Source organism: Salmo trutta, chromosome 12 (genome assembly GCF_901001165.1).
Source record: "Salmo trutta chromosome 12, fSalTru1.1, whole genome shotgun sequence".
In the NCBI taxonomy this organism is placed as follows: Eukaryota; Metazoa; Chordata; class Actinopteri; order Salmoniformes; family Salmonidae; genus Salmo; species Salmo trutta.
Genome location: NC_042968.1, coordinates 30812307 through 30826482, shown reverse-complemented (window position 1 = coordinate 30826482; position 14176 = coordinate 30812307). Strand labels below are relative to the sequence as shown.

General features: G+C 43.3%; 1 protein-coding gene across 3 annotated transcripts in view; it reads right to left on the bottom strand.

Moving 5' to 3' along the window:
- The window catches only part of LOC115203335 (protein unc-13 homolog C), a 201369-nt gene that overhangs the window by 6410 nt on the left and 180783 nt on the right, over nucleotides 1-14176 (bottom strand). For all 3 annotated transcript variants that reach the window (XM_029767944.1, XM_029767947.1, XM_029767945.1), the window contains 2 exons: nucleotides 8365-8457; nucleotides 6264-6423 (listed from right to left, as the gene is read on the bottom strand). In XM_029767944.1, the coding sequence (XP_029623804.1) occupies nucleotides 6264-6423; nucleotides 8365-8457 (253 nt within the window). The remainder of the gene's footprint in view (nucleotides 1-6263; nucleotides 6424-8364; nucleotides 8458-14176) is intronic.

Here is a 14176-nt window from a genome sequence, read left to right as displayed (position 1 = left end):
ACACATGCACAGAAACCACACAAACACACACACGCACAGAAACCACACACAAACACACACAAACATACACAAACAGAAACCACACACAAACATACACAAACACACACACACAGAAACCACACACAAACACACACAAACAGACGCACAGAAACCACACACAAACACACACGCACAGAAACCACATACAAACATACACAAACACAGATGCAAAGAAACCACACACAAACATACACAAACATACACGCACAGAAACCACACACAAACACACACAAACACAGATACACAGAAACCACACACAAACATACACAAACACAGATGCAAAGAAACCACACACAAACACACACAGAAACCACACACAAACACACACAGAAACCACACACAAACACCACACACAAACACAAACAGAAACCACACACAAACACCACACACAAACACAAACAGAAACCACACACAAACACCACACACAAACAAACACAAACAGAAACCTAACACAAACACACACACAAACACAAACAGAAACCTAACACAAACACACACACAAACACAAACAGAAACCACACACAAACACCACACACAAACACAAACAGAAACCACACACAAACACACACGCACAGAAACCACACACAAACACACACAGAAACCACACACAAACACACACGCACAGAAACCACACACAAACACACACACAAACACAAACAGAAACCACACACAAACACACACGCACAGAAACCACACACAAACACACACACAAACACAAACAGAAACCACACACAAACACACACAAACACAAACAGAAACCACACACAAACACAAACAGAAACCACACACAAACACACATGCACAGAAACCACACACAAACACACACAGAAACCACACACAAACACACACGCACAGAAACCACACACAAACACACACACACACACACACACAGAAACCACACACAAACACCACACACACACACAAACACAAACAGAAACCACACACAAACACACACGCACAGAAACCACACACAAACACACACGCACAGAAACCACACACAAACACACACACACACACAGAAACCACACACAAACACCACACACAAACACAAACAGAAACCACACACAAACACACACAGAAACTACACACAAACACACACAGAAACCACACACAAACACACACAGAAACCACACACAAACACAGACGCACAGAAACCACACACAAACACACACAAACACAGAAACCACACACAAACAGACACACGCACAGAAACCATACACAAACAAACACATGCACAGAAACCACACAAACACACATACGCACAGAAACCACACACAAACACACACACGCACAGAAACCACACACAAACACACACAAACATACACAAACAGAAACCACACACAAACATACACAAACACACACGCACAGAAACCACACACAAACACACACAAACAGACGCACAGAAACCACACACAAACACACACGCACAGAAACCACATACAAACATACACAAACACACACGCACAGAAACCACACACAAACACACACAAACAGACGCACAGAAACCACACACAAACACACACGCACAGAAACCACACACAAACACACACAAACACAGATACACAGAAACCACACACAAACATACACAAACACAGATGCAAAGAAACCACACACAAACATACACAAACACACACACACACACAGACAGAAACCACACACAAACACACACACACACAGAAACCACACACAAGCATACACAAACAGAAACCACACACAAACATACACAAAAACAGACGCACAGAAACCACACACAAACACACACGCACAGAAACCACACACAAACACACACAGAAACCACACACAAACACACACGCACAGAAACCACACACAAACACACACACACACACACAGAAACCACACACAAACACCACACACAAACACAAACAGAAACCACACACAAGCACACACAGAAACTACACACAAACACACACAGAAACCACACACAAACACACACAGAAACCACACACAAACACACACGCACAGAAACCACACACAAACACACACAAACACAGAAACCACACACAAACACACACAAACACAGATACACAGAAACCACACACAAACATACACAAACACAGATGCAAAGAAACCACACACAACCACACAAACACACACACACAGACAGAAACCACACACAAACACACACACACACAGAAACCACACACAAGCATACACAAACAGAAACCACACACAAACATACACAAACACACACGCACAGAAACCACACACAAACACACACAAACATACACAAACAGAAACCACACACAAACACACACGCACAGAAACCACACACAAACACAGACGCACAGAAACTACACACAAACATACACAAACACACATGCACAGAAACCACACACAAACACAGATGCACAGAAACTACACACAAACATACACAAACACACACGCACAGAAACCACACACAAACACAGACGCACAGAAACCACACACAAACATACACAAACACACACGCACAGAAACCACACACAAACACACACAAACACAGACGCACAGAAACCACACACAAACATACACAAACACAGACGCACAGAAACCACACACAAACATACACAAACACACACACACAGAAACCACACACAAACACACACACACACACACACACACACACACACATAAACCACACACAAACATACACAAACACACACGCACAGAAACCAGACACAAACACACACGCACAGAAACCACACACAAACATACACAAACAGAAACCACACACAAACATACACAAACACACACACACACAGAAACCACACACAAACACACACAAACACAGACACACAGAAACCACACACAAACACACACAAACACAGACACACAGAAACCACACACAAACATACACACACGCACAGAAACCACACACCAACACACACGCCACACTCCCTATGTACAAAGGCTAATATCAATGAGGACAGAACATTTCACAAGAGGTCAGATGGCTTTGTCCCGTAGCAGGGTGTATAATAATGTGTATAATAATATGTAGAATTTGTCAGTGAGAGAGGCTGGCTCGGTGACATCTCTATGAAAGGAGAGGTTTCATTGTTTTGCAACAGAGTTAAACGTCTGTGTTCAGAGCGACCATTATTTCCAAGCCAACCTTTTCTTTAGGAACCTACCTAATTATATATATGTATATATACACATAAAAAAAAAGCCAGAATCTTAATTGGTGGGAATGAAATGGAACAAGTCACATCCACTAGATTCCTTGGCGCTCTAATTGATGGAAAGTTATCCTGGAAAGATCATATTCAATTTGTCTGCAACAAAGTGATGAAATCTGTTGGTATCATCAGAAAGATTAGTGGTCAGGCTTGCTTCCTAACTCTATGCTATAGCTTCATTTACTCATATCTCATTTACTGTAATATTGTCTGGACCAGTACATATGCCTCCTACCTACACAAATGACTCATCATACACAAGACATATACTAGCCACTTCCTCTAATTATCTGGAACCATCTGCACCTTTCTTTAAGACACTCAATATCTTGTCTATTTACAACATTAATGTTTGCCAATTATGCACTTTCATCTACAAATACTTCCCAGACAGTTTAACTAAACCCTTCAATGGATTCTTCCAGGTTCATTCTGAAATCCATCTATATAACACAAGACACTGTGATAACCTTCACCCTCCCCACTACCGCACCTCACATAGTCAATTCTCTATCAAATACAGAAGTACCATACTCTGGAATTCTTACATTGCCAAAACATCATCAGCCCTCAATAACTCCAAGCGAAGACTGTCAGCCTGATGAACCAAACTACTCAGTAATCTCCTCCATATAGCCTAACTCTCACACACTCACATGCACACACACACACACATTTAAAATTTTTATTTTTGGTTGTGATTACTGATCAAATAATTTCTACATTTATAATTAGCAGGTTTTGTTATCTGTTTTAACAAACCTGTTTGTTTCAACAAAAATTTGTTTTTATCTGTATTGTTGTATATCAGTTGTTTTAAGTGTGTTTTTATCTGTATCGTTGTCTATCAGTTGTTTTAAATGTGTTTTTATCTGTATTGTTGTCTATCAGTTGTTTTAAATGTGTTTTTATCTGTATTGTTGTCTATCAGTTGCTTTAAATGTGTTTTTATCTGTATTGTTGTCTATCAGTTGTTTGAAATCTGTTTTTATCTGTATTGTTGTCTATCAGTTGCTTTAAATGTGTTTTTATCTGTATTGTTGTCTATCAGTTGTTTTCTTTTGTGCAATGAAAAGTAGAAAAAAAAGAAGTGCATGTATTTGCAGACGGTGTTCCTGTTGACATTGATCTCGGTCAGTGGACGCTGGCATTAAAAGAGCACCAGAGACCACGTAGGCACTACAGATGATCACTCTCTCTCTGACTGCACTTCACAGACATCTGGCTCGCTATCAGAAACACAGTGAGAGAATTGGATGCAGCTGATAGTCAAACACTGTCGGTATCCCAAATGGCACCCTATTCCTTATGTAGTGCACTACTTTTGACCAGGGCACTATACCCTGAGTGTACAAAACAGAAAACACCTGCTCTTTCCATGACACAGACTGACCAGGTGAATCCAGGTGAAAGCTATGATCCCTTATTGATGTCACCTGTTAAATCCACTTCAATCAGTGTAGATGAAGGGGAGGAGACAGGTTAAATAAGGATTTTTAAGCCTTGAGCCAATTGAGACATGGATTGTGTATGTGCCAATGGGCAAAACAACATAATTAAGTGCCTTTGAATTGGGTATGGTAGTAGGTAGCACTGGTTTGAGTGTGCCAAGAACTGCAACGCTGCTGGGTTTTTCAACAGTTTCCGGTGTGTATCAAGAATGGTCCACCACCCAAAGGACATCCAGCCAACTTAACACAACTGTGGGAAGCATTGGAGTCAACAAGGGTCGTCATCCCTGTGGAACCCTTTCCACACCTTGTAAAGTCCATGCCCCGATGAATTGAGGCTGTTCTGAGGGCAAAAGGGGATGCAACTCAATATTAGGAAGGTGTTCCTAATGTTTAATACACTCAATGTAAAGGAAATAGGATGCTTTTGGGACACAGGCTCTACATTGTGCTTTAAATGCAGCTGGCTCAGTATCAGACAGACAGTGGTACAGCTGCATAGATAGGGTGAATGATCTATCTCACTCCCTCTCTATTCTCACTATTCAAATAACTGAAATGTCTCTTTTTTTCATTTTTAAAAGCACTTCATCATCTCATTACTTTCTGCTATCATGCTGCGATAAAAGCGTTTCTAGTTTCATTTGTAACCTTTTCCAAACGTTTTGACAGTGAGCACTGCATGTGTCTACATTCCCACTATGCAGCAAATACTATACTACTGGAGGAGCAACACTCCTGGCACAACCAAGACACACATTACTGAAGCCAAAACACAGGATTAGGTTGTTTACTTTAGACAATAAACCAGACTTACTATCAGAATGTTTAATTGTATGTCAGACAACTAACCAGACTTACTCTACACAATAAACCAGACCTTTAGACAATAAACCAGACTTACTATCAGAATGTTTATTGTACATCAGACAATTAACCAGACTTACTTTAGACAATAAACAAGACTTACTTTGGACAATAAACCAGACTTACTTTGGACAATTAACCAGATTTACTTTGGACAATTAACCAGACTTACTTTAGACAATAAACAAGACTTACTTTGGACAATAAACCAGACTTACTTTGGACAATTAACCAGACTTACTTTGGACAATTAACCAGACTTACTTTAGACAATAAACAAGACTTACTTTGGACAATAAACCAGACTTACTTTGGACAATTAACCAGACTTACTTTAGACAATTAACCAGACTTACTTTGGACAATTAACCAGATTTACTTTGGACAATTAACCAGACTTACTTTAGACAATAAACGAGACTTACTTTGGACAATAAACCAGACTTACTTTGGACAATTAACCAGACTTACTTTAGACAATTAACCAGACTTACTTTAGACAATTAACCAGACTTACTTTAGACAATAAACCAGACTTACTTTAGACAATAAACCAGACTTACTTTGGACAATAAACCAGACTTACTTTGGACAATTAACCAGACTTACTTTAGACAATTAACCAGACTTACTTTAGACAATTAACCAGACTTACTTTAGACAATAAACCAGACTTACTTTGGACAATAAACCGGACTTACTTTAGACAATAAAGCAGACTTACTATTGGAATGTTTCGTTGTACTTTGGTGACCAATTGTTGTTCTTGGTCTTGGTGGTGAACTTGCGTTTCTTGTCGGCGAGGTGCGGTCCGACCGCATTCACCTCCACGAACGGTCGGAACATGGCATTGGTCTGCCAGCTTAGGTTGTTGACCCCCACCACTGGAAAGATATGGCAGAGACACATCAATCAATCAGTAAATAAAGAAATCAGTCAATCAATCAGTCGATCAGTCAATCAATCAAGCAATCAGTCAACCAGTTGATCAATCAATCGATCAGTCTATCAATCAATCAATCAATCATTCAGTCACTCAATCAATCAGCCAATCAGTCAATCAATCAAGCAATCAGTCAATCAGTCAATCAATCAATCAGCCAATCAATTAATCAATCAGTCAATCAAATCATCCATCCATGCACACATCGATCCACCCACTCACCCACCCACCCATCCATCCACTATGCAAACTGAAATAGGATACTTGTTCTAAAATCACTGGTCCATGTACTTTTAAATAAAACACTTGTTCTTAAACCACTGGTCATTGAGTGTGAGTCACTCAGGCTGCATTTACACAGGCAGCCCAATTTTTTAATTATTTTCAATCATTTATCTTTTGACCAATTATATCAGCTCTGAAAAAGATCTGATGTGAAATGATCTGAGGTGATTGGTCAAAAGACCAATTAGTGGAAAAAATATCAGATTTGGGCTGTCTGTGTAAACGAAGCCTCTGTCTCTGTCTGACTAGTGTTCTGTAGTATAGGGTTTTAACCACTGGTCTCTGTCTGACTAGTGTTCTGTAGTATAGGGTTTTAACCACTGGTCTCTGTCTGACTAGTGTTCTGTAGTATAGGGTTTTAACCGCTGGTCTCTGTCTGACTAGTGTTCTGTAGTATAGGGTTTTAACCACTGGTCTCTGTCTGACTAGTGTTCTGTAGTATAGGGTTTTAACCACTGGTCTCTGTCTGACTAGTGTTCTGTAGTATAGGGTCTTAACCGCTGGTCTCTGTCTGACTAGTGTTCTGTAGTATAGGGTTTTAACCGCTGGTCTCTGTCTGACTAGTGTTCTGTAGTATAGGGTTTTAACCACTGGTCTCTGTCTGACTAGTGTTCTGTAGTATAGGGTTTTAACCGCTGGTCTCTGTCTGACTAGTGTTCTGTAGTATAGGGTTTTAACCACTGGTCTCTGTCTGACTAGTGTTCTGTAGTATAGGGTTTTAACCACTGGTCTCTGTCTGACTAGTGTTCTGTAGTATAGGGTTTTAACCACTGGTCTCTGTCTGACTAGTGTTCTGTAGTATAGGGTTTTAACCACTGGTCTCTGTCTGACTAGTGTTCTGTAGTATAGGGTTTTAACCACTGGTCTCTGTCTGACTAGTGTTCTGTAGTATAGGGTTTTAACCACTGGTCTCTGTCTGACTAGTGTTCTGTAGTATAGGGTCTTAACCGCTGGTCTCTGTCTGACTAGTGTTCTGTAGTATAGGGTTTTAACCGCTGGTCTCTGTCTGACTAGTGTTCTGTAGTATAGGGTTTTAACCACTGGTCTCTGTCTGACTAGTGTTCTGTAGTATAGGGTTTTAACCGCTGGTCTCTGTCTGACTAGTGTTCTGTAGTATAGGGTCTTAACCGCTGGTCTCTGTCTGACTAGTGTTCTGTAGTATAGGGTTTTAACCGCTGGTCTCTGTCTGACTAGTGTTCTGTAGTATAGGGTTTTAACCACTGGTCTCTGTCTGACTAGTGTTCTGTAGTATAGGGTTTTAATGATACCGTCAGAGATGTGTTGTTATGCTACAGTGGTTATTATTCTCTATAGAAGTCTCCAAGTAGGATGTAGTGTAGCAGCAGTATATCTGATAATGACCACAGCTTAACATTAGCCTACAACTACAATCCGACTATCCATGTTCTTCCCAGTGGTTCTTCTTTGAACATTACAGGTATGAATAGATTTGACTAAGATACATCGTTGTTGTAATGTTCTTATCTAAGGGGTAAAGTGAGGTTGAATTGTTTCACAGTTTCAGCTTTCCTCCTCTGTGTGTTTGTGTACAGGAATGGCATGTGCGAGTGCTTGCGTGTGTGTGTGTGTGTCTCACCCTTCACGTTGACTTTGTGCTCTCCAGTGCCAGGGTGAGAGATGAGATCCACCTGCATGGACACCTCCCCCACGGAGCTGTCGGTAGACTGACCTGCAGACCAACAACAACACAACACTACCGTCAGAGAGAGAGAGAGATGAGGAGGAGGAGAGAGAGAGGAGGAGGAGGAGAGAGAGAGAGGAGGAGGAGGAGAGAGAGTACATTGAGTCTTCACCTGAAGATCACCATTCAAGACTACCGTCAGAGAGGAGAGAGGAGGAATAGGAGAGAGGAGGAGTGAGAGAAACGGAGAGAAAAAGATAGAGAGAGAGAGAGAATCATCACCTGCAATGACCTGCTAGTCATCACAACTACATGTTGTAAGAGAGTCAGAGGGGAGAGACAGAGAGAGAGAGAAAAGGAGAGAGAAAGAAAAGGATAAACAGAGAGAGAGAAAAGGAGAGAGAAAGAAAAGGAGAGACAGAGAGAGAAAAGCGAGAGAGAGCGAGACAGAGAGAGAGAGAAAAGGAGAGACAGAGAGACAGAAAAGGAGAGAGAGAGAGAAAAGGAGAGACAGAGAGAGAGAAAAGGAGAGACAGGGAGCGAGAAAAGGTGAGACAGAGTCAAAAAGACAGAAACACTGCATCTCAAATAGGGTTACACACACACTGATCCAGAAAGATAGACAAGAAACCCCTGTGTGTAGTGACTGAAACATAAACTGCAACATGAAGTGAATGACTCACTCCACTTCCTCCTGTGTCACTCTGAGAAGTAGGGTTCTCTGGAAACCAATGACAAAAGAAAAACAAGCTACAGAGAAAACAAAACAACACATGGAGCTGGAGATAAATGCATTAAGCTCTGAGTAAAAGAACAGAACAGAATGGAACAGAATTACACACAGGCACACGGACACGCACACGCGCACACACACACACACACACACACACACACACACACACACACACACACACACACACACAAAATGGTAACGCAAAGTGCTGCCCTACACCGAGACTCCAACCATTTAGGACCACTACCCTCTCTGGAGAACAAACACACATTAAATATGGAGGTGCACTCAATGACAGACCCAGGAGGGAGAAAGGGAGAGAGAGGGGGTGAAAGAGAGTAAGAGAGAGACAGGCTATTAGAGCAGGGTAAGAGAGAGAAAGAGGGAAAGAGATTGATAGAGTTGAACAAGAGAGAGGAGGAGGAGAAAGATGGGGGTGAGAGAGACAGAGAGACAGACAGAGAGACAGCCAGACAGAGAGACAGAGCGACAAAGAGACAGAAACATGGACTCAGACAGAACAGCCAGACATGGGGGTAGTAACACAGACAGAACAGCCAGACGTGGGGGTAGTAACACAGACAGAACAGCCAGACGTGGGGTAGTAACACAGACAGAACAGCCAGACGTGGGGGTAGTAACACAGACAGAACAGCCAGACGTGGGGGTAGTAACACAGACAGAACAGCCAGACATGGGGTAGTAACACAGACAGAACAGCCAGACGTGGGGGTAGTAACACAGACAGAACAGCCAGACGTGGGGGTAATAACACAGACAGAACAGCCAGATGTGGGGGTAATAACACAGACAGAACAGCCAGACGTGGGGGTAGTAACACAGACAGAACAGCCAGACATGGGGGTAGTAACACAGACAGAACAGCCAGACGTGGGGGTAATAACACAGACAGAACAGCCAGATGTGGGGGTAATAACACAGACAGAACAGCCAGACGTGGGGGTAGTAACACAGACAGAACAGCCAGACATGGGGGTAGTAACACAGACAGAACAGCCAGACGTGGGGGTAGTAACACAGACAGAACAGCCAGACGTGGGGGTAGTAACACAGACAGAACAGCCAGACGTGGGGGTAGTAACACAGACAGAACAGCCAGACGTGGGGGTAGTAACACAGACAGAACAGCCAGACATGGGGGTAGTAACACAGACAGAACAGCCAGACGTGGGGGTAGTAACACAGACAGAACAGCCAGACGTGGGGGTAGTAACACAGACAGAACAGCCAGACGTGGGGGTAGTAACATAGACAGAACAGCCAGACATGGGAGTAGTAACACAGACAGAACAGCCAGACGTGGGGTAGTAACATAGACAGAACAGCCAGACGTGGGGTAGTAACACAGACAGAACAGCCAGACGTGGGGGTAGTAACACAGACAGAGGGCAAGACGTGGGGGTAGTAACATAGACAGAACAGCCAGACGTGGGGGTAGTAACACAGACAGAACAGCCAGACGTGGGGGTAGTAACACAGACAGAGGGCAAGACGTGGGGGTAGTAACATAGACAGAACAGCCAGACGTGGGGTAGTAACATAGACAGAACAGCCAGACGTGGGGTAGTAACACAGACAGAACAGCCAGACGTGGGGGTAGTAACACAGACAGAACAGCCAGACGTGGGGGTAGTAACACAGACAGAACAGCCAGACATGGGGGTAGTAACACAGACAGAACATCCAGACGTGGGGGTAGTAACACAGACAGAACAGCCAGACGTGGGGGTAATAACACAGACAGAACAGCCAGACGTGGGGGTAATAACACAGACAGAACAGCCAGACGTGGGGGTAGTAACACAGACAGAACAGCCAGACGTGGGGGTAGTAACACAGACAGAACAGCCAGACGTGGGGGTAGTAACACAGACAGAACAGCCAGACGTGGGGGTAGTAACACAGACAGAACAGCCAGACGTGGGGGTAGTAACATAGACAGAACAGCCAGACGTGGGGGTAGTAACACAGACAGAACAGCCAGACGTGGGGTAGTAACATAGACAGAACAGCCAGACGTGGGGTAGTAACACAGACAGAACAGCCAGACGTGGGGTAGTAACATAGACAGAACAGCCAGACGTGGGGGTAGTAACACAGACAGAACAGCCAGACGTGGGGGTAGTAACACAGACAGAGGGCAAGACGTGGGGGTAGTAACATAGACAGAACAGCCAGACGTGGGGTAGTAACACAGACAGAACAGCCAGACGTGGGGGTAGTAACACAGACAGAACAGCCAGACGTGGGGGTAGTAACACAGACAGAACAGCCAGACGTGGGGGTAGTAACACAGACAGAACAGCCAGACGTGGGGGTAGTAACACAGACAGAACAGCCAGACGTGGGGGTAGTAACACAGACAGAACAGCCAGACGTGGGGTAGTAACACAGACAGAACAGCCAGATGTGGGGGTAGTAACATAGACAGAACAGCCAGACGTGGGGGTAGTAACATAGACAGAACAGCCAGACATGGGGGTAGTAACACAGACAGAACAGCCAGACATGGGGGTAGTAACATAGACAGAACAGCCAGACGTGGGGTAGTAACACAGACAGAACAACCAGACGTGGGGGTAGTAACACAGACAGAACAGCCAGACGTGGGGGTAGTAACACAGACAGAACAGCCAGACGTGGGGGTAGTAACATAGACAGAACAGCCAGACGTGGGGTAGAAACACAGACAGAACAGCCAGACGTGGGGGTAGTAACACAGACAGAACAGCCAGACGTGGGGTAGTAACACAGACAGAACAGCCAGACGTCGGGGTAGTAACACAGACAGAACAGCCAGACGTGGGGGTAGTAACACAGACAGAACAGCCAGACGTGGGGGTAGTATCACAGACAGAACAGCCAGACGTGGGGGTAGTAACACAGACAGAACAGACAGACGTGGGGGTAGTAACACAGACAGAACAGCCAGACGTGGGGGTAGTAACACAGACAGAACAGCCAGACATGGGGGTAGTAACACATACAGAACAGCCAGACGTGGGGGTAGTAACACAGACAGAACAGCCAGACGTGGGGGTAGTAACACAGACAGAACAGCCAGACGTGGGGGTAATAACATACTGTAGACAGATGTATACTGTTGTTTGTGTGTCTGTTGTGTCATTAACAGTCTAATCAATATGTTGCCAAACAAGCAGAGGCTGTTAGAGCAGGAGCTGATGAAGGGAGAGAGAGGGAGAGAGAGAGAAGGAGAGAGAGAGAGGGAGAGAGAAGAAGAGAGAGAGCTGATGAATGGATGCTGATTAGGGAGGAGCATATCACGACAATACAATTAAGACCTGGAACAGGGGAAATCAACACTCTAACAACCAAATAAATTCAAGTCAGTTGGAACAGGTTTTTTTATGTCCCAATACCTTGGCATCGGGTCTATGAACTGACATATAAAACAACAATTGACTCATCAAGTCATTAGTTTCAATTTAAGCTACTATATAAAATACTTGCTATAAAAAAAATCTCAATATGTGGGGCATTGAACAGTCATCCTTGTGCAGACTCTGTCACTAGGAAACATAATCAATAGAATATATTTTCTGGTACTGTCTATCTGTGGCTTGCTTTTGGAGTCAGGTCCAGGAATGATTATTATGTCATAATATCAGGGTTCAGATGGACCTGCAAACTGTATTGTTAGGGGATCTGAAAAACCACCATCAGTCAATGAGAAATATCATTATAGTCTTTTTAGTACAATATCAGTAGAAATGTCCTATATAGAGAGGTTGAGGGTCCTCGGAACACATCACCGTAAAATGGAGGGATTTATTGCAAAAGGAAACATTAAAATGGCGTTATACTGGGAAAGATGGGTTGGCCTGTGGACACCGGAGGGATGGAGTTAAGATCAGAATGAATGGTGGATTGGCCGCTGTGGGTGAAAATCCAGCACTTGAAGAAAGAGGAAATTAGGAAAATTAGGAATTATATGTATAATTATTTAACTACAGGTACCGTAGATGTGAGTTAAAATAGCTGTAGCAGTAGAATATTTGTGTCCGTAAGTTTACTCCAATCAGGTTAGGATGGTAGGATCGCTAGTTTACTCCAATCAGGTTAGGATGGTAGGATCGTTAGTTTACTCCAATCAGGTTAGGATGGTAGGATCGCTAGTTTACTCCAATCAGGTTAGGATGGTAGGATCGTTAGTTTACTCCAATCAGGTTAGGATGGTAGGATCGTTAGTTTACTCCAATCAGGTTAGGATGGTAGGATCGTTAGTTTACTCCAATCAGGTTAGGATGGTAGGATCGTTAGTTTACTCCAATCAGGTTAGGATGGTAGGATCGTTAGTTTACTCCAATCAGGTTAGGATGGTAGGATCGCTAGTTTACTCCAATCAGGTTAGGATGGTAGGATCGCTAGTTTACTCCAATCAGGTTAGGATGGTAGGATCGTTAGTTTACTCCAACCAGGTTAGGATGGTAGAATCGTTAGTTTACTCCAATCAGGTTAGGATGGTAGGATCGTTAGTTTACTCCAATCAGGTTAGTTTACTCCAATCAGGTTAGGATGGTAGGATCGCTAGTTTACTCCAATCAGGTTAGGATGGTAGGATCGTTAGTTTACTCCAATCAGGTTAGGATGGTAGGATCGTTAGTTTACTCCAATCAGGTTAGGATGGTAGGATCGCTAGTTTACTCCAATCAGGTTAGGATGGTAGGATCGTTAGTTTACTCCAATCAGGTTAGGATGGTAGGATCGTTAGTTTACTCCAATCAGGTTAGGATGGTAGGATCGTTAGTTTACTCCAATCAGGTTAGGATGGTAGGATCGTTAGTTTACTCCAATCAGGTTAGGATGGTAGGATCGTTAGTTTACTCCAATCAGGTTAGTTTACTCCAATCAGGTTAGGATGGTAGGATCGCTAGTTTACTCCAATCAGGTTAGGATGGTAGGATCGTTAGTTTACTCCAATCAGGTTAGGATGGTAGGATCGTTAGTTTACTCCAATCAGGTTAGGATGGTAGGATCGCTAGTTTACTCCAA